Below are 22,075 nucleotides of genomic sequence, written 5' to 3'. Positions count from 1 at the left end.
AACAGCTGCCACAGCTGCCAATTTTTTCTTATTTGAATAGCAGACATTTAGTTAATGTGCTTCTTCAAAATTGACATTTCTTTTAAAAGGTCTCAAAACCCTGGGTTTCAAGCATCACTCAGAATTTCACGAGTTTTTTTTACTTAAATTAGTAATTTCCCAAAATAACTTATCTGCCAATCCAGCAAGACAAAATTACCATATCACATCAATGCACTTGTGAAATGTCTATTGCTGAAAGAAATCACTCTGCTTTTTTCCAAAGGAAATATCCCCTTCAATTTACATTTTATCAAATTTGCTCTTGGGATTTCTATTTCCAGAAAGAAATGGAGGACCACTCTGCTCAGCCCTTCCTTGTTGCGTATCCTTTCCAATATATGTGAATTCCATATATATCTTTACTGTATTTTCAGATGTCATAATATTACTTTCTGGGGTTTCGACATTAAGATTACTCACAGTGGAACACACAAGCACTAACCAAGACTGCGTATGAACTCCTTGCATGCATCTTTTTCTTAACCATTCTTTGGAAGTGAGCTCTGTTACTTGGTTGGAGCTTACCATCTTGTACAGCCACCAACAATTTTGTAATTCAAAGCTTCAAAGGAATAAGTGTCTTTTTTTAACTTCTCCAATAAAAATGACCCTCCATGTTTTGCTATATTAGATTCATTTACAAAATGATATATCTAAAGCATTACAGTATGTGATGAACTATTTTAGTGCTTTAAAACTTTTTGGAAAAGTAAATCCAACACAGCATGCACAGAGATATAGCAGCTCACGTCCCTGCATTTTTTGCTGAGAGACCTGTTAACTCATTCCATCCACTTGCTGCTTGATAATTGCTTTCATTCCATTTGGTTATTTGGAACCTAGTAACACATACTTCTATCAAGCATACCTGGGACCTTTTCACTCTTTGAAAGTGTACATATGGAATTGCTCTTCTGTTAATTTTTCACATAATTCAAAAAAATGAAAATGCATAGACATTTTTAACAGATATGTTTGATTTTTACTCTTTTTTTTTCCTGAAGATATTCAGTTTTGAAATCTTTTATCAAGGCCTGAATCTGTCAGAAACCATCAATTTATTCATTGGAATGGCAAATAAAAGTACAATGAGGAAATATAATTTACATTTACACATTTTGGTTAAACTGAGTTGAATTAAAGATGTGTAGATGTTTTCAGCATTTTTTTAGTATTACTGTATGTCTGTGAATAGGATAAGAGAGTTGTCCTATCATGAGTAACTGAAGATATTAGAACCACATTTTTTGTTCAGAAGAATGGGGAATGAGGATTGATCTTATTGAAACATTAAAAAAAATCCCAAGGAACACGAAGAAGTAGATATTGAGAATCTCAAAAGAGGCCACCTTGCTGAAGGAACCAGGGTTGGCCATTTAAAACAAAGGGGCACAGAAAATTCTTCTTGTAGTGGATATGTATCTCTGGAATTATCTATCCCCAGAGAGTATTGGAAATACTTGGGGAGGAAGTAGCTACATTTTTGGAAGATTGGAAACTTAAGAGCTGTGGAGTACTAACAGAGAAGAAGAGATAATTGGCATACAGGAGATGAGGCTAGGGGTTCATCTAAACACCAAGAGAATTTTGTAGGTAAGGGATACATATCGTTTATGATCAGTAAGGTCTTCCACTGATCAGCTAAGAGTCAGTTCTCATGCATTTTATGCCAGGGGTTGCCACAACATTAAAAGTTCAAAGTCCAAAGTAAATTTATTATCAAAGTACATATATGTCACTGTATACTACCCTGAAATCAATTTTCTTATGCGCATTCACAGTAAATACAAACACAATAGAATCAAAGAAAAACCACACACAACAAAGATGGAGAAGCTAACAATGTACAAAAGACAACCAACTACAAATACATAAAAGAAAACAATAATAATAAAAATAAATAGATAAGCAATAAATATTGAGAACGTAAGATGTAGAGTCCTTAAAAGCAAGTCCACAGGTTATGGCATGAACACTGATTTCTTGAACTTATCATAATACCCCTCCCCTTCACTATTCCCCATCCCCTTTTCCCTCTCGCACTTTATCTCCTTGCCTGCCCATCACCTCCCTCTGGTACTCCTCCCGCCCCCTTTTCTTTTGTCCATGGCCTTCTGTCCTCTTCTATCAGACTCACCCTTCTCCAGCCCTGTATCTCTTTCACCAATCAACTTCCCAGCTCTTTACTTCATCCCTCCCACTTCAGATTTCACCTATCACCTTGTGTTTCTCTCTCCCTCCCTCCCCCCCACCTTTTAGATCTACTCCTCTGCTTTTTTTCTCCAGTCCTGCCGAAGAGTCTCGGCCCAAAACATTGACAGTACTCTTTTCCATAGATGCTGCCTGGCCTGCTGAGTTCCTCCAGTATTCTGGGACTGTTCCAGCATCTGCAGATTTTCTCTTGTTTCCAAAGGTTCTGAAATCAGTTCAGTGTCGGGATGACTGAAGTTATATGTTCTGGTTCAAGAGCCTGATCGTTGAGGAGTAATGACTGTTCCTGAAACTGTGGTGTGAAACCTGAGGCTCCTATACCTCTTTCCTGATGGCAACAGTGAGAAAGAGCATGGCTTGGATGACAGGGTCCTTGATGGTGGATGTGCTCAATGCTACATTAAGAGCTCTGATGGTAGACAAGTACAAATCCTGCTGAATTATTAAAATAACCAATTAAAATTGATTAAGTAACAGAAAAGTTACATTAATTTGCACCTTTTGCATTTTCAAGACTTCTCGCAAAACTGCACAGCTTATGAAATGGTTTTGAAGAGCAAATTATAAAATGAGACAAGTATGCAAGTCATCCCAATGAAGTGATCTTACTGTGCAAATCAGAATGATACCACGAGACTAACACCAATCTTTGTTAGAAGTATGTAATACTGCTTCCATATCACATCAACATTATAAAGCAAAAACCGTTTTCCAATCTGATTAACAGTTGAAATATTAGCTCAAATTTCACTGCTGTGATAGTAGTAAAACTGTCAGGATGAGCTGTAAAACCCACAGCAAACATCTGGAGCAGACAAATGTGTAGTTAACCATTGAATTCCAGAAGATGCAGTCAGTGATTCCCTGCTCCACTATGAGCTGCACTGTTGTGTCATCTACTCCAGCATAATTAATGGAAACCAGTAATCTGAAAGAAGTTCATGTACACTGGATTCCGGTTAATTGGGACAAATTGGGACCAGTACATCTTAACCCAATTAAGCAGCTGCCACAATTAACTATAGTTTTATGAGAGTAATTAAAAAGGAACAAAAATGATAAACTACCATTTAACTAAGCAACAAATTATGTATTTAAATGAAATACAGAATAAGTTAGATCACTACCAAAACTACTACAGTACTATAAAACTTTGAATTAGTTCCTAATAGTTATCGGCTGAGGAATTCATTCATTGTATGCTGATGTGCTCTTTTCATTGACTGCAAATGAACAAAATCAGCACAGACACCTAGTGCAGATAATGGACTCCTTTCAAACAGTGCTTTTGACGATTGCATCCTCCAAATCTCCATTATAATTATAACATTCAAGATGATTGTCAATACCTTTTAATTGTTTGTAGTTCCAAACCTGCCAAAGTAGTGAAATCATTTCAATTTCTGTCATTTCCAAGCCTGAATGCTCAAAAACACGGTGAACAAAACATTTCTGAATTGTCTTACTGTTTATTACACACCAACTATCAGTGATAAAAATGTCACTGCTCCTTGACCACAAATGTGCAAGTGACGATTTAAAAACTGCTCGCTCTAAGCACTGTGTAGTGTCTAAAGGCCACATGATGTACATGTGACTTGCACGAGTTAGAAAATGTTTGGCAACGAACTCCTGCCCCAATTAAGTGGCATTGTGTCCCAAATAAATGAAGGGAATCATGGCTATTTTCTTGATTTGTTTTTGTTCTCTAAGTGCTGTCCCAAATAAGTGGCTGCCAATGGAGCAATTAACTGGAATCCACTATAAACTTATTGCATGGTATTCAAAATAAAGTATTTTCCGCACATAATGCAAGTTAACCCTATATAATTAGCAAAACCGTTGGAGCCAAAAAAAAAGCATGCATGTGGATTGTAGTTCTCATTGAAATATTTTAAATTACTTATGTATTTTGCATATTTTGAATTTGCCCCACTTCTGATTTTATGCTCTGAAAAATGTATGAAGCATTAAAAATGGTGTCCTTTTCCTCCCATGAGAAATGGCAATTAGTAGCTCAGCCAGCTTGCTGACATCGCTGGTGCTGGAGGTCAAGGATCCCCCGAACTGATTCTCAAGACCTTAAGATGTCAAGAGAGAACAATCCCACAACACTTGGAAATCGGGTAGATCCTTATAGATAGCATCCTTCAAGGACAGCAGTCATTTCATCCTAACAGTATAATCCAGGTAATTATCAATAAATTAAAAATCAAAAATGCTACCAAGGGTATGGATCTCTTTTAATAGTTGGATTTTTAAAAATATTTTATTAAAGGGAACAGATTTAATTGGGGCCTATAGAACATACTTTTTCAGCATAAATCACCATACTGACTGCTCATAAAAAAAGATTTTAAAAGAAGCTAAACAAATATTTTCGTGCATATTTCTTGGCCCACATAGTGTGTTTAAGCAGAATGACTGTGAACTTCTGGAATTAAATTTTTGCACCCTTGAATTTGACACAATGTCTGCCTGGATACAACCCAGCTCAAACAGCCTGCCTTCTACGATGGTAAAGCATTGCAGACCAGCACAATAAGAATTAATTAACACACAAATTTTTATTGCATTGCTTTTTCTTTCCACTTGAATGAGAAAAAACTGGAGTGGTTAGGTTTACAGGAGAAAAAAATTGCTGGATTTAAAACATTTGACTATAAAAGTAAAAAATATTATTTTTAGTGTTAATAGATAACAGATATAACTGCCCTAAGAGAAAACAAACTGCAGATTAGAATGGACCTCAGGTAAGAAATATTATTGAGTTCAAATACTTTACACTCTCATATGAGGTGTACATTTAATGTAGCCATTTAAAGACTCACCTAAAATTAACATAGAACATTACAGGCAGTCCCCGAGTTATCAGCGTCTGACTTATGGACAACTCGCACTTACGAACGGAGGGAGGAGAACACCATCCACCATTTTAAGTCGGATCACGACGCCGTCCACCATTTTAAGTCATTGGCATTAACACTGTGTTGAGTGTGTAACTTTGCATTTGGCTTAAATATTTCTTAGCAAGATTCACCCTGATCCCCCTTTTCCAGTCAGCACCACCCCCACTTGTCCCATTTAACCTGTCTCAGTGCGGGTGGAATTAGGACCCGGAGCGACCTACTGCCCGTGGCTGCTGCTGTATTTTTTTTTATTAAGTGCAATCGTGAACAATAGCCAGATCAGAAATGCTGATCAAATCAACTTGTTTCCAAAGAGAACTCCGATAGGCCAATCACTGCTGCTCAGTGATAGAACATAAAATCCAGAGTTTTCTGTTCCATTGACAGAAAACGATCGTGATTGAAAATAAAGTGGAAATAATAAAGCAAATGGAAAGAGGTGAAATGCCTTCGGTCATTGGAAAACTGTTAGGCTACAGTCGGTCAACGATCAGAACAACTTCAAAGGATACAGGTAAAGGATAAAGTGAGAATAATGGAGAGTGTGAAAGGCCCTGCCCCAATGAAAGGTACAATTATTACTAAGCAACATAGTGGTTAATTATTGAAATACATACGTTTTTTAAGTGTTTTATATGCATAGAAAGGTAAAATATATACTATATACTAAGACAAACGTTTGACTGACACTAAATAATACTGGATGTACCTGTTCCAACTTAATCCGACTTAAAGGCGGACTCAGGAACGGAACTTGTTCGTAACCCGGGGACTGCCTGTGTAGCACAGGAACAGGCCATTTGGCACACAATGTTGTGCTGAACCAGCTAAAAAGCAAATCAAGAACACCTAAACACTAATCCCTCCAATCTACACCGTGTCAATAACCCTCTATCTTCCTTACATCCACATGCCTATCCAAACCTCTAATGTGTTTGCCTCTACCACCATACCAGCCAGCACATTCCAGGCACTCATGACTCTCTGAGTAAAAACTTTACCTTCACACCCCTCTTGAAACTACCTCCTCTCACTTTCAATGCACGCCCTCTGGTATAAAGACATTTCAACCCTGGGAAACAGATACTCTCTGTTCACTCTATGCCTCTCATAATCTTGTAAACCTCTACCAGATCTCCCCCTAGCCTCCTGTGTTCCAGAGAAAACAACCCAAGCAGCCTCTCATGATAGTGCATGCCCTCTAAATCAGGCAGCATCCAGGTAAACATCTTCAACAGCCTCTGCAAAGCCTCAACATTCTTCCTATTGTGGGGTGACCAGAGCTATACACAATACTCTAGATGTGGACTAGTTGCAACAGTAGGAGATTCTAGGACAACAGGGCACGACTTCAGGATTGAAGGACATCCTTTTAGAACTGAGATGCAGAGAAATTACTTTAGTCAGAGGGTGGTAAATCTGTGGAATTTGTTGCCATGAGCCGCTGTGGAGGCCAAGTCATTGGGTGTATTTAAGGCAGGCATAGATAGGTTCTTGATTAGCCAGGGCATCAAAGGGTATGGGGTGAAAGCAGGAGAGTGGGGATGACTGGAAGAATTGGATCAGCCCATGAGTGAATGATGGAGCAGACTCAATGGGCCAAATGGCCTACTTCTGCTCCTGTATCTTATGATCTTATGAACATAATCTTCTGAATTTTGAACTTAATCCCTTGACTAATAAAAGCAAGCATTCCATAAGTCTTCTAAACCACTTTATCATCCTGCGTAGCCACATTCAAGGAACTATGAACCTGGATCCCAAATGTTCCCAGGATTTTCCCTTGTTCCCTTCTTAAAATTGAAGTACATTAGTCACTCGCAAGTCATCTGGAACCTCGCCTGTGGCTAGAGAGGGCACAAAGATACTGGTCAAGGGCCCAGCAATCTTGTCTTTTGCTTCCTTCAATAATCTGGGGTAAATCCCACCAGGCTCTGTGGACTTTTCCACCTTATAACTCTTTAGGAGGCCCAACACTTCCTCCTCCTTGAGCTCTAATCATCCTAACATATTTATACACTCAGCACTGATTTCCTAGTCCTCCATATCCTTTTCCTTGGTAAAAAATGAAGCTAAGTACTCAGTAAGTACTTCACTCACATTCTCTGCCAAGTAAATGTTTCTCCCCTTTATACTAGAGTGGTCCCACTCTCTCCCTCATTATCCTCTTACTCTTGATGTATGTAGAAAATGCCTCAGGATTCACCTTAATGTTACTTGCCAAGGACTTTTCATGGTCCTTCCTAGCTTTCCTAATTCCCTTTACTTCTTTTCTGGCTCCTTTATATTCCTCATGTGTTTCATTTGATCCTAAGTGTGAAACTTTAAACACTTTTCCTTTTCCTTCTTGACTAATTACCACTTTGGACATCCAAAGTTCTCTCATCTTTCCATCCCAGTCCCTCCTTCTAACAGAGGGACTAGGAAATCTGTACTCTATGCAATTGATCTTTAAACACCCTTCACGTGTCTGATGTGGACTTGCCAGAGAAAAGGTGTTCCCAATTACTGCTTCTTAGTTCCTGCCTAATGCCCTCGTAATTTGCCCTACTCCAATTCAAAACTCTCCCACAAGGCCCATATCTATCCTTATCTCTAGCTGTCCTGAAAGTTAAGCATTAGTGGTCACTGTTCCCTAACAGTTCACCCACTGAAAGGTCAGTCACCTGGCCAGATTCATTTCCCGACACCGTCCAGCACAGTCCTTTCTCTCATTGGGTCGTTCACATATTGATTTAAGAAACCTTCCAGGATACACTTAACAAATTCTGCCCCATCTAATCCCCTTGCATGAAGGTCCCAGTTTATAGCAGGGAAATTGAAATCCACTTTGACAACAACCCTATTATTTTTACACATTTCCTTAATCTGACTCTTCACTGTCCTGGTGGCTACTAGGGGGTGGGGGGGGGGGGGGGGGAAAGAAGGCTGTAGAACAATCCCATCGGAGTCCTATTCCTATTCCTGAGTACCACCTAAACAAACACAGTTGTAACCCTTCCATTATGTCTCTCCTGAGTGCAACTGTGATATTGCCCCTCATTAGTAGTGCAACTCTTCCCCCACCTCACCTTATCTCCTTCTCTAACTTTTCTAAAGCTTCAAAAACCTAGTACATTAATCACACATTCATGCTCCTCTCTCAACCAAGTTTCAGCAAAGACTACAACATCGTCATTCCATGTACTGATCCATGCTCTAAGTTCATCACCCTTACCCATAATTCTCCTAGCATTAAAATATACACACTTCAATCTATCCAACCCATCATACCTGTTATGTCAACTTTGCCTTTCAACACTTTCCCTAACATTTACCTTTTGTCCAACACTTCCCTTACTGACCTGGGGCTTCAGATACTAGCCCACTGCAAAACTAATTTAAACACTCCCAAGTAAGATCAGCAAACCTTCCAGCCAGGATATCTGTTCCTCTCCAGTTCAGGTACAACCCATCCCTCTTGTACAGGTCACCCCTTTCCCAGAAAAGGTCCCAATGATCCAAGAACTTGAAACTCTGTCCCCTGATCCATCCCTGCAGCTATTTATCCATTGTGCCATCAACCCATTCCAACCTGCATTAGTCCATGGCACAGGAAGTAATCCCGAGATTACAACCTTGGAGGTCCTTCTCTTCAACCTCTTTCCTAACTCTATTTACTCACTTAATAGGACCACTTCCCCTTTTCTGCCTATGTCATTGCTACTAATACACACCACGAACTCAGGCTGTTCCCCCTCCCATTTCCAGATTACGAAAAAATGACCATTTGGAAGAACTAAAACATATTGATTACATTTAAAATTGACAACAGAGTATTTCCACTCTAGCAAATTGAAGTAAACACTAAGTTAGCAGCATACAATACGCTCAACAAGATAGAACGGCACAGTGAATCAAAGAGTCATTCAGACCTTTACACGTGATGGAAACGTGGAGAGAAAAGGGGGCACGGAACTGCTTGGGGTCTGTCATTGGTTCCCATTATTGGTGCTAGCTTTAGATTCTTTCAAAATTTCAAAGTGCTTCAAAATTTCTGATCAGGGATTTTAGTAGTCCAAAGCTCTGTGATTACAGTGCCGCTGAACTCTTAGAGAAAATTACACTTAATCCACCAGCTGCCAAGTTAATAGCAGTGCACAACAGACTAGGGATTCTACTGAGTGGCTCTACTGCTGATGGATTTGACCAGAGCAGAAGCCCAAGGAGAAGCCTGGTGAGGCCTTTGTTCTAGAGCAGCTGTCAGAACAATGAACATGGGTCTGAGAGCATAAGCCAGTGGATGGACTCACTGCAGTAAGACTTGCTCTGCAGCATTTCAATCCCCACAAGGGGGTACCATCAGGGCCATCATTCTGAAGCAGCAGAGACTCTAACCCTCCAAGGGACTCTCAGCTAACTGCAGAATTGGGGAGTGAGAGAAACAAGTGCAAAGAACTTTTGGTAGTTTCTTCCAAGACTTTTGTTTGCTACCATTGCAGCAGCCCAGTCATAAGTTCTCTGTGTGTCCTCCCAAGAAGCCCAAATTGTCAGCTACTGTATATGCTATGTACCAAGGTAGAGAGAATGTGAAGATGATGATGATAACTGTAATGATGATGAGTATAGTAATGGAACACAAGCAGAATGTGAGATGAAAGAGCCTGTGCTTATAATTGTCAAAGTTAATGGAAAACCTGTTAAAGCTCTTTTATATTCTGGTAGCTCATTATTTATTGCAACATGATGCCCTGCCTTTGGTGTTGACTACAATTACCAAACACCTGCCCGATGTGCCCATGGTGAATGGAAATCTGAGCCACCGGCAGAACTCACTACTGAGCTGGATGACCAGAAGTATTTGATGAAAGTGGTGTTGCTGGAGAAACCACCAGTTCACATGATTCTGGGGAGAGATTTGCCTGTGTTACATGAGTTACTGAGGAAAGAAAATAGCCAATCACATCCATCTTGTTACTCCAGGAGCAGACAGAGCTGTTTCGTATTTTGTCATGACTTGTACTAAAACCAAAGCACTGGCCGGGTTACATTCTCTGCCTGATTTAGATTCTAGTCTGAGCAAGAGAGGAACCAAAAGGCCTAAAAAGTCATGAGGGTAATGGCGCCTTAAGAAACATGCCAGTTCTTCTGCTTCTGTTGATATTTGCACAGATGATATACCCATTGACGGTAACTTGAAAGGGGTCGTAGAGGCCTGGGAAGGTTGACCTCTTCCATTTCGATTGCCACCAACCAGTGGAGCCACAGGTGGTGTTTGGTAACCTTCCACAGCTATTCCAGCAGAGACCAAGGCTGACAAAAGTCCTACAACCTTCATCAGGATCAAACCTGACCAAGGTTCAGTATGCCAACACTACTACAGAGTGATAGAGCAACTTGTGGGGGCCCTGAAGGATGAAAGTTGGATCATACCGGAGCTGGGAGCAGTCCTATCATTATCACCCCCAAAAAAGGATGGCATCCTGAGGTATGAGACAGAGCAGATCTGTCACGAGTAATTTCTCCGTCGTTCTCCCCCCCCCCCCCCCCGCCACCAAGTCGCCTTGTAAATTCTCATTATCTCTGTCTGGCAGTGCTGTCGTCCTGCTTATCACATGAAGATGCACAATGGAAGAGTTCATTTTGAATGATGGCGAAGAGTGAGGGCTCCAGGAAAATGGTTAGTCAATTGATTTCACTGCACAATGTCATTGTGAGCTTATTGAGATTAATGTATTTGTGATTGTGAAGAAGGATATGAATTCCTGTATTTTGGCTTTGTGTAATTGTTCAGAGTTATGGCAACAACTTCTCCACATGCCCCACATTCCAAATATGGATTATCCCTTTTCTCCTATTGTGAGAAGATTGCTGATTATAGTTTCTTTTTGGTAAGTGAGGAGAGAAGAAGATTGTGGGAAGGTGTATTAGTTACAGACTGAAGTTTTGGAGCTGTGGTCCTAAAGTTCCGATCGTATATATCTGTATTTTTCTCTTCTGTCATTTTTGCTATTTTGCCTTTTTTTTCCACTGTAAATACTTTTGCACTTTTTCTGGAAGTTTTCCACCTTTGGCACACAATAAACACATTTGCACTGAAGGTGCTATTGCAGCCTGTTCTCTAATTTTTAAAGTCCACACCTTTAGAAGGGCATGCAACTCTCAGCAAAACCCAATGGTCTGACTGGAATGCATTGATTTCCATAAATTGAATGTCATTTCTTTTTTTGATGCTTACCCTGTGCCCCAGCATTGGTGACCTACTCAAAAGGATCGGATGGGCAAATTACATTATTACATTGGAGCTTAGTAAAGGCTACTGGCAGGGTCCCCTGGATAGCCAAATGAAAAATCCTCACTGCCTCCTGCACACCCTTGGATCTGTTTTAGTTCACCGTGATGTGCTTTGGTCTTCATGGTGCACCAGCCACCTTCTAGCAGCTGATGGACCAGGTGCTCCAAGGCTGTGAGGACTATAGTATGGCCTAACTGGATGGCGTGGTTGTCTATAGCCAAATGTAGTCAGAGCACCTGGACCATCTGTGCAGGATCCAAGGAAATATTCATACTGCCAGTCTCACCCTCAATCTACAAAAAATATGAGCGAGCAAAAAGGGAACCAGATACCTTGGCTACAGCTGGGATGTGGAGAGGTTCAAGCACAGGTGGACAAAATGGAAGTGAACCACAACAGTCCTCGATCTCACACCAAGAAGGAAGTGAAGTCCTTCCTGGGCCCGGTAGGGTGGAATCGCAGATTTACTCTGGCTGCACCTTCAACTAATCTTACTGGAAAGCTTGCAAATGACCCGGTGATGAGGACAAGTGAGTGTGAAAATGTTTCTCAAGCTTTTAAAGCCCACATATTCTTCACCTGTCACTCAGAGCCCAGACTTTTGACAAACGGTTCCTTGTCCAAGTGGATGCCTCAGGAGTAAGCATTGGAGCAGTATTGGCCCAAGCAGAAGTTGGAGAAAAGCAACCTGACCTTTACCCAAGCCGAAAACTCCTCTCAAGGAAAACCAGATATTCATTTAAAAGGAGTGTCTGGCCATTAAGTGGGCCTTTGACAGCCTCCAGTACTACCTCCTTGGCAGGGAGTTTGACCTTTACACATGTTGACATGGATTCAGACAAAGAAGGGCCATAATGCCAGAGTGACATGGTGGTACCTGACAATCCAACCCTTCAAAGTCTGTGTCTACAATAAAGCAGAGAAAGGAAATGTTACTGCAGACTCCCTCTCTTGGCTGCCACAGGAGGGGAGAGTGGTAATGTGACGGAGAGCACTCCTTACACACACACAGCCTTATCATTCTGCTGTTGTTGCACTGAATGCATGCACTTCAATGTCTTCCGCAGTATATTTTCTTAAACCAAGCTAATGAGCTTGGGTTGGCTTTATGGTGCATTTCCTACCATATATGGCAGAATATTCCATTTCATTAGAAATGGGGATGCACAAATATGTACATGTTGTTTGTATACTGTATTTAAATTAGATTCTTCTGTTTATTTTGTATTATGATCGTAACTACATTGTGAGGCACATCATATTCTAACTCATGTTTTAACTTGGTTAACTTAAGACCTCATGGACTCCAGGCACTCCAACAGTTCCACAAACATTTGAACAGTATACATCCAAACATTCAATGGTTGCCTCCCGTTCCTGGACATTCTAATAAGACAAAAACCGAACAGTAACCTTGGACCTGGCGTCTATTGGAAGCCCACTCAGACGGACTTATACCTCAACAATAACAGCCACCAGCACGTCGCTCAAGGTAGAGCAGTTCTTTCTATTTTGATTAACTGTGCAAATACTTTTTCAGACCCAGAGAATCTCATCAAGGAAATAAGATAATTATGCATGACATTCCTACAGAATGTCTACAAGGTGAAGGAAATCAATTGGGTTCTCAAAAGGGCCAACGGAAATCCAGGAAACATAACAATGAGGAGGAACCTGTTGCCACTACCTGTCTTCCCTATACTTCCATGGTTTCCGGAAGGATTGCCTATATCCGGAAGATATACCGGATTAATACCATCCACCCATAAGAAAGCTCAAATTATGGCTTATGTGGACAAAGATGACCTGCGATTCAGGTTGGCTGACATATACAGGATTCCTTGTGAATGTGGAGCAGCGTATATTGGCCAGATGGTTCACACAGTGGAAACCCGCATCAAGCAGCATAGGAGATATTTCTGTTTGGGCTACCTGGAGAAATCTGCAGTTGCAAAACATTACATTCACAATGGCAATAAGATTGACATCATCGGCACAAAACTACTGTGCCACACCAATGGCTTTTGGGACCCCCTGGTAAAAAAAGCTATTGAAATAAAACTAGAGGAAAATAATGTTATCAAAGGCAAAGGTCTTGCTCTAACAACTGGAATTCGATTGTAATTTTTAGGTGGGAGAGCAGAAACTAGACTGGATGAAGACTAACCAATAAAGAGTACGGGCATATAAATATCACTGGACTAAACCTGCCCGGGCATCATCCCTGATTAAGATGGCGGAGTTTGTCATCAAAATGTCAGTTATAAATCAATGCCTGTACCCGGCTAGAAGCCCGAGAAGAGTTTATTCATCATATACGCCAGGAAAGCACCAGATCCTTTTTAAGCATTAAATTCTGATTTTTAGGTTAATTTGTTGGTAACTAAAGATGGTATGCCTGAGTGCCTTAAGAAAAAGGAGCTGTTGGCTCTCAGCAGATGAGAAAGATCAGGGCTGCCAGAAATTAACAATGGCCAAAAACATAACTATTATGGTGTTTTTGGATAGATATCTTTTTATAAATATTGGCAGTTTTATTTTCACTAATATTTGTAAGTTTGATTTTTGACACATCTAATAAACACCCTTGCACTAAAGTGCTAAGTGACTCCAGCCATTTTTTTCCCCTTTGGCCTTAACCCACAAATTTAACAGTTCCCTTTAATGACATCATTCCTCATTGTGTAAAAGGAATACAGTAAATTCAGAAAATGCTGCGCAAAATAAAAATGATGGGGTGAAGTGGGTATTCTGGTACAGTGTATTTCTATAATGGAGAGTGTAAAAATCAAGATAAATAAATCAAAGACATATACCCCATTGTATCTACTGCGTAGTAGCAAATATTTGGAAATTAAATACTCACAGAGCAAAAATTATCTTTGTTTTATATATATATGGTTATATGGTTACAAAGACCAATTTTGACTGATTAAAAAAAGTGCTCCAGCGTTATAAGAAAAGTCCAAAATGTACATTCTTTTACTAAAATGCATGGAGTGAAAAACATCAAAAGATATCATTTGTACAACTGCAAAAACCACTACACATTTCCTATTCAATATGGCTACTAATTTTGGATGCTAATGTAAATTTAGCACAGAACATTCTACAACTTTTGGCAACTGCATTAAATGAGGAATGTAGTAATGCTGAAACCAGATCCTTCGAGGACTACCCTAATGTGGAAAATGTTCAGCTTGGAAAATGTCACAGAATTTGCTTGAAGACTGCAGTAATTTTTTTTAAATTGCTGCATGTTTAATACAGCTATAAAGTACCCAACATCATGCTTAGCTCCGAGGACCATGAATATCTCTAATTTATATACTCCGGTCTTGGCTTCCAAAATCACACTTTACTTAAGGCATATTTTGTGCAAAAGAACTTTATTCTCACCTGCCCCCTCATCCCACACACACAATTCTGAAGACCTTATTCAAAATTAAGGTTTGTTAATTGAAAGAATGATTTGATTGGCAATTTCAAATTATCATGATGAAAGACAGAGAAATGTCTGAATTGGCAATCACATAATTCAGGTAAGTAACATAAATGACTGTTCAAAATAATCTATTGTGTCATGGATTGACTCAGAGCTTAAAATACTTCTCAGTTCAAAAAAAAACTCCTCAGAATTAATGAATTTTCGGGGAAGAAAAAGTTATTTCTCTACAGTACACCATCTTAAAGGACACTGAGCTTAAGAATCTCATAAACATACCAGTTATTCACAAATGAGCCATAGAGGGCACTATTGTAACATCAACAAATCAGAGGGGGAAATGCAAACACACCACAAAGTAGCTGACCCAAATGAAATATAAGTATATAATACGAATAATGTTGCCCACCAATAAATTGCTTGAGTAATATTTGGAGATCTTAATATTAAAATTACACTCAGATTTCAGTCTAAGAATCAGACACTTCACAAATAACAACCCTTGAGGTTTCTGAAAGTAAACTTTATTTCATACCCTTTGCCAATATGTTTTTAAACAAATTTTTCAAATCCTTCACCACAATATATTTAATTGGTAATGAACATTTCAGTTAACCCCTCAAGTCTGCAGTGACAAGTTTGTTAGTAATTTGTCACATTATGACAACAATGCAAACACAACTTTTTCTCTCAGTGAAGTTACAAACTGCAGTGTATGTTGCATCAGATACTTTTCTGGAACCATACACATGGGAAAAATACTTTCTATTTTCTAGAACTAAGTCCATCAATCTACAAATGATATTTTAGTTAAATATACTTATATTTGAATGCCTGATATGTGTTAAAGTATATATTTAGTACCTCTCTAGACATGCATACAAGGCAACATAAGCTATATCAAACTGAAAATAATGAGCAAATAATAATGGGTGCCACAGTCATGTAGCAGTCAGCACGATGCAATCACAGCTCAGGGCAGAATTTGGAGTTCAATTCCAGCACCATCTGTAAGGAGTTTGTAGGTTTGCCCTATAACCGTGTGGATTTTCTCCGGGTGCTCTGATTTCCTCCCTCAGTCCAAGGACATATGGGTTATAGGATAATTGGTCATTGTAAATTGTCTTGTGATTAGCCTAGTGTTAAAAATGATAGGATGATTGCTGGGCGATGAGGCTCATTAGGCTGGAAGGGTCTGTTCTATGTTGTATCTTTAAATAAATTAATTAAAATAGCATGTACACTAAATGACAGCAGTCAATGGATTCTGTGCCTTTATACTGAAGATATCACAGGATCTCTGTATTTCATACAAGGTATCAATACTGCATAGATAAAATTGATATCCAACAACTTAGCAGTGTCCATGTCCTATTTAGTCTAGTTTATAAACTGCCACACTCAACTCAATCAGTTAAAACAAAGAACCGAATTGTAAGATGCAAGTTGCAGTTTGGGGAGAAATCGAAACACAGATGATTTATAAAGCAGTACAGATTTCACAAATCCTTTAAACCTTCTACAACAATGTTATGCACACTAGCCAGCCAGTAAATTGAATGTGTAATAACAACCGAACATTGGAAATAAGAGTGCTCTGTCCATGATTTTGTTTTAATCTAATTGAGTATGAGTGGAAGGGAATCAAGCTATTATACAACAGATAGGGGATACAAAAAATGAATTATACAAAATACAATTGCTCAAGAGCAGAAGCAGTGATGTACATCAAGACAAGTCTTGCAATCTGCATGTAATAGAAACATGGCATGTTTTCCCCTGTAATGTGCAATGAAATTAATCCTTTGCTCAAATCATGGTTTTAACATGGTTGATAAAGAATTCTTGGGAGCAGGAAAGGGTATTTCAGTCCAACAAGCCTGTCAGATTTTAAATATATATTTTATGTTTTTCCTGAATATTCCTGAAAACCCCAAGAAAAACTTGAACCTATTTACTCCACCTGCTTCAATGACAGTTCTTGTTAAGATTTCAGAACACTTCTGACAGAACACTTCCTCTTGCTTTTCTCTCCCACTCAAAGAGACACCTTCCAACATCCTGTGGCAGATGACCTGCAGCTTCTTTGGATGAACTTCAAAATGTCTCTTTAATTAGGGTCAACACTCTGTTAGTGGGCTTAACCCTCCCACACACAGAAAGCCATACAAGCCAGAAAATTCAACCTGCAGATCAGCAGCTACTGCAGGCACATTCCTTGTTCTCTCAGCAGAGGGTGGCCAGACTGAGAGTCACTTGCTGATCACCCTGATGGCAATTTTCCAAAAGCCTGTTCGCTGAGGAACTCCAGCCTCTTATCAACAAGGAAACTCTGCCGGCAAAAAATGAGGCTCCATCAACAAACAGGCCACCAGCTCAGCAACCCAGGACATCACCCTGTTGCAAAGTACAAGGAGGTTTCAATCCTATAGAAACCTGCTATTCACAGTGTTTAACCTGTGCTCTGATGACAAAAACATTAATGAGTACACTGAAGCTGCTGAGATGAGTTCAGCTAGAATAGCAAAGAACCATCAAAGTAAATCTGAGAAACCAAAATAAAGGTCACACAAGTGGAAAATTACCCAATTGGGAAACATATTATTTCATTCAAAATTTTTTTTATAACAAAGTGCAAAAGCCCATCCAAACTCCGAGCAAAAGCCTAATTTCTACATTTTCGGTAAATACTTGGCAGAGGTTACATAGGAAAGTGGAGTCAGCCAAAGTTTGAAAATTAAAATTTTTGCAACAATGCATTGAGTAACTATCAGTGAAAGGCAATTAAAAGAAGTGCCTTTGGTCTCAAGTTTTTACAATGTGTGAGCACAATTACAGAGATATCCATCTGACAGCTTTGAAAGACCCTACAGGTATATAAATTGAAATCAACACAAAAATTAATAACCTCGCCTAAGAGTCAAAACTTTGGTTCAATAAAGAACCTTTAGCAGAAAAGGCAGAAGATGAAAGTCAGTACAGCTGCTTCCAAGTATCCCTGCTGCAACTACAATCAAGTTAGCATCAAAGCAGCTATATCCCTTAACTCATTGATGATGGAATGCTTAAGCAAGCTCAAGATTTATATTCTTGCTTGTATCATCACTATTTCATAAGCTGTTCATGGCGCAAACTCTTCAAAATTAGAGGAGATCCTACATATGCAGAGGATTAGATAAAAGCCGATCCATTTCTCACCAGCTATACTGCAACTAAATCTGTCGACTTACATATCAGTTAAGACGGCTGAAACACGGACCAAAAAAAAACAGAAAGAAACAAAGTGGTACTAAGTTTATTCAATTATGACATATTCCTGGAAGAAATTTAAAAAACTGTTAAAAGTAAAACCAATGTTTTGGTGAGTAATTGAATTTGTGGTTTTCCCATGTAATAATTAAAGAAATTGAAAACTATACAACCAATTTCTTGCATGAGCCTTGTGAGATTATTAACTATATGGTATAAGAATAAAGAAAAACATTTCCCATAAAGAAACATCACAGATCTCCACATTAATAGTGCTTTGAAGAGCAAGCAAAAAGTTAACTCATTAGTAAAAGTGACTTAGTTAGGCTAAATTATATTTAAATAACTTAACATCGGAGACATCAATATGAGCTGTCACATGACCTGCAATGAGCATTACTAAAACTAGAGTAGCACAGGATTCCAAAAGACACTCAAAAAACTAAATGGAAATTTGACAGAGTCACTGAGGGACCATCATGTGGAACACATTGCAACCATTGCCCTTTGGCTATGATGTTAGCAAACTGTAGATTGGGTGTCCCAGCCCTCTTCAGCCTGTGGATTGTGGAGTATTTTATCAAATTTGGGTCAGCAGTGTTCAGGAGCACAAAATATAGGACGGAGTGAATCTAAAGGAGGACCATTACTAATTAATCGTAGGACATGAGAAAATCAACAACTGGAGAACAGGTGTTACATTTTATTCACATGAAAATAGATGCCACTATTATAACATCGTAACATATTATAATACCATAATGTATCTATAATAATTCAACATGTTGTAGTCTGTTCTGGAGACCCAATTCTCTTATCTCCTTCTCAAACTAACTTACCCTACTTTTCTTCCAGTATCTGGTTCTGCATTGTTTGTTTTTTTTAAATCCAATAGCTTTTCAAAAACAAAATTCTAATGACCTTACAAACACAACATTGGCTGAGAAATTCCTGTTAAAAAAACTTAACACAAGTCAGTTGGCTATCATCACTGTAGAATGTACAGAAGAATTTCTTCTTATGGGTAGTTAAAGCAAACCTTAAGTAGCATAGCAAATAATGACTGCACACTCCTCTTACAACTTGGGTGGTCCAAGTGAAATTTCTGGACATTAAAATTATACCCAGTAATGCAAACACAAAATGATGATTCTGGAAGGTAGCATTTTACTTCACTCCTGATTTTAATTCAAGATGTTTTCACAAAAGATCCATTATATTAGATTGACCACTTACTAAAATGATTTATATTGGGACAAACCATTATCTGTTTCATATTGTTAAAATACATATGTTTAGATTCTTACAACGAGTAGGGTTAAGTATAACACCAAAGATATTATTAGCTATCTTAGAACAACACAAAGACAGTTTCAATCATTCACCTTAAGCTCCCTCTAGCAGATTTTAAATTTCTCTGCAGCAATAGGGACACTGCCAAGCAGGGGCAGAAAGGACACAACGCAGCCAAACACAGGCCAGCTGGAAAAACTAACAAATATATTGTTTTAACTCCAGCCACCCTCTTTCCCTCCCCAATTCTGTTTAAGCACACAGCTGGATATCTGGCTTGGTGAGAACAGGATTCCAGCCTTCTCCAAATGGAAAGGGACTGTTTTATTTTAAACAGCACTTCAGCCATGTGGCATTGATGAAAACCTCCCGTTTCCCTGATTTGCTGACAGACTTTTGATTATCTCATTATAACCAGACTGATGGCAGTTGAGGGGATGACACCAGGTAAATTCATTTTACCTCATAGCTATTATTACCACCAGGTAAAGCACAACGGCAAACAGACTTACGATCCTGTGGGAAATCCAGCTTCTGATTACTTAATCAGTACTCAAATTAAGATTCCAAGAGCTCCAATTATAAGAATGAAACAATTAAATTAGATTGCTCACTTGGCATTGTGAAGAGCAGTACCTCTTACATGAAATATTATTAACAAGATTGCCCAAAAGGCTTCCACATTAACTTCTGCTAAAATGTTTTCCTTACTTTCCAGGCTGTCATGCTTGTTTTCAACTTTCAAATCCTTTTTCTCCCTTTTCCTAAAGATCTGCCAGGCATGTACAAGAACAAGCCATCAATGACTAGTAACTAAAATCCGAATGGGAACCATTCAGCACCCATTAGTAGGTTTCTTTAAACAGGAAAAGAGCTGAAGGGAGTAAGTAAAACTGGAAACCCAAACTTCATGTTCTGTGATCTCCTTAATAAAGGCAGGAAATGTGTGTTTATCAAATTGGCTGCACAGTTCACTTGGAGTCTGGTAAACAATGCATATCTAACCATTCCCTAGCCACGTGAGATTCTCATCGACCCAGACCCTCTTATATTGCAGACAAGGTCATGGCAGCAGTGCCCTGGAAATTCAAAATTAAGAAAACCTGGCAATCAGCAAGTTTAAACTGATGAGTAAAAGCCTCAAGGCTTTCTCACACCATCCACAGTCTGCCTGCCTCCTGTTTGTCTCTGATTATTCCTATCAGTATTCTTAGCAAAGGTAGCAAAAGAAACACTTGTTCATCTCTGAACATACAATATTGGATGATTCTAACGAAAGCAAAAAAGCGTTATGATTAAATGTAGCTTTATGTCTGACAGAGGTTCAACATATTGGTAAAACAATGCTATTTCAACTATTTCAGTATACATAAATTATAATTTATATTATGATTGCTGGAGTTAAAATGATATATTTGTTAATTTTTACCAGTTGGCCTGTTTGGCTGCATATTCCTCAGATTTTATCTTCTATCTGTCCTGTTGTTACTTCTGTTTTTTAAATTTTTTTTTAACACACCTGGAAGAGAGAAGGTGAAGTTGTGGCTGCCCTGATGCCAATGAAAGGCTGCTGATTAGAATATATGCTACCAAGCGATAATATTTTTACCCCTCTCTTCTGTACCCTTCCTGAAAACACACAAGGGCTTTCACCTAGCCATTTTTTTCCATGTTATAAATATTGAATTCAGTCAGGCTATAAAGCAGCATGGAAGTTTTGTCAGAAATATGAAATCATCACACTGATGAAATAAATCCATTGTGAGATTTATGAACAATGTTAGGTCAAAGTAGCTTACCTACACTAACTTTAGACCATTTGGTGCCATAATGTGTATCTATAAATTAGGTAGTCTGATTTTAGCAGCGATCTCTTTGGTCTCAATGAGCACAAGCATTTCCATACAAAATGTGACATTCAATCTGTTTTGATTCTGATAGCCTGATAAAATTCTATTTACAGCAGGTAAGTATTATCAACGCCTATATCAATTCTGCATTGTTAGTTACAATTCAAACATCATATTAAATGCGCCTTCTAAATCCACATTGCAGTCACTTCGAGTCAAACAAAATACACCAAATTAATGATGAAACTTCATAGGCTTTGTTAGCCTATGAACATTTCCAATATGAAAATGCTTCAATACTTTTGCAATTACAATGATTTTCTGAGACTTCTCCCAAGATTAGTTTGGGATATGGATTTCAAAATTTGGAAGGGCAGGGGTAAAGCATTGATCACACAAGCACAACTTTCCTCTTACAGTTAGGCTGCAACAAGATATAACCCAGACTTCACAGGAATTACAATTAGTGAGAAGCATTATTGATTGGAGGTTAAAATATTAACCTACGTCTTCACCCAGGGATGTTAGATATAAACACAATTTTCATCTCAAATCTGATGGCTACCACCTGACAATTATCTGATCTGATGGCTGGATATAATGGATACAGCCCAGTCCATCACTGATAAAACGTCCACCATGGTGCACATCTACAAGGAAAGCTATCGCAGAAAAGCAGTTTCCTTCATCATGGACTCCCACCATCCAGGCCATGCTCTCGTTGCTGCCATCAAGGTGGTGGTACAGGAGTCTCAGGACACACATCACCAGGTTTAGGAACAGTTATTTCCCCTCAACCATC

General features: G+C 38.9%; 1 protein-coding gene across 3 annotated transcripts in view; it reads right to left on the bottom strand.

Moving 5' to 3' along the window:
- Window positions 1–22,075, bottom strand: part of dph6 (diphthamine biosynthesis 6) — a 255,096-nt gene that overhangs the window by 219,933 nt on the left and 13,088 nt on the right. The window contains exons 5-6 of one of the 3 annotated variants that reach the window (XM_059955883.1): window positions 21,547–21,564; window positions 20,173–20,423 (exon numbers count right to left, since the gene is read on the bottom strand). The exons of the other annotated variants lie outside the window; for them this stretch is intronic. Of the exons in view, the coding sequence (XP_059811866.1) occupies window positions 20,259–20,423; window positions 21,547–21,564 (183 nt within the window). The 3' untranslated portion in view covers window positions 20,173–20,258. Of the gene's footprint in view, window positions 1–20,172; window positions 20,424–21,546; window positions 21,565–22,075 lie in introns of those variants that run through there. 3 annotated transcript variants of the gene reach the window in all.

This window comes from Hypanus sabinus, chromosome 2 (assembly GCF_030144855.1).
Source record: "Hypanus sabinus isolate sHypSab1 chromosome 2, sHypSab1.hap1, whole genome shotgun sequence".
Classification (NCBI taxonomy): domain Eukaryota; kingdom Metazoa; phylum Chordata; class Chondrichthyes; order Myliobatiformes; family Dasyatidae; genus Hypanus; species Hypanus sabinus.
This window is presented reverse-complemented; position numbering and strand designations above follow the sequence as displayed.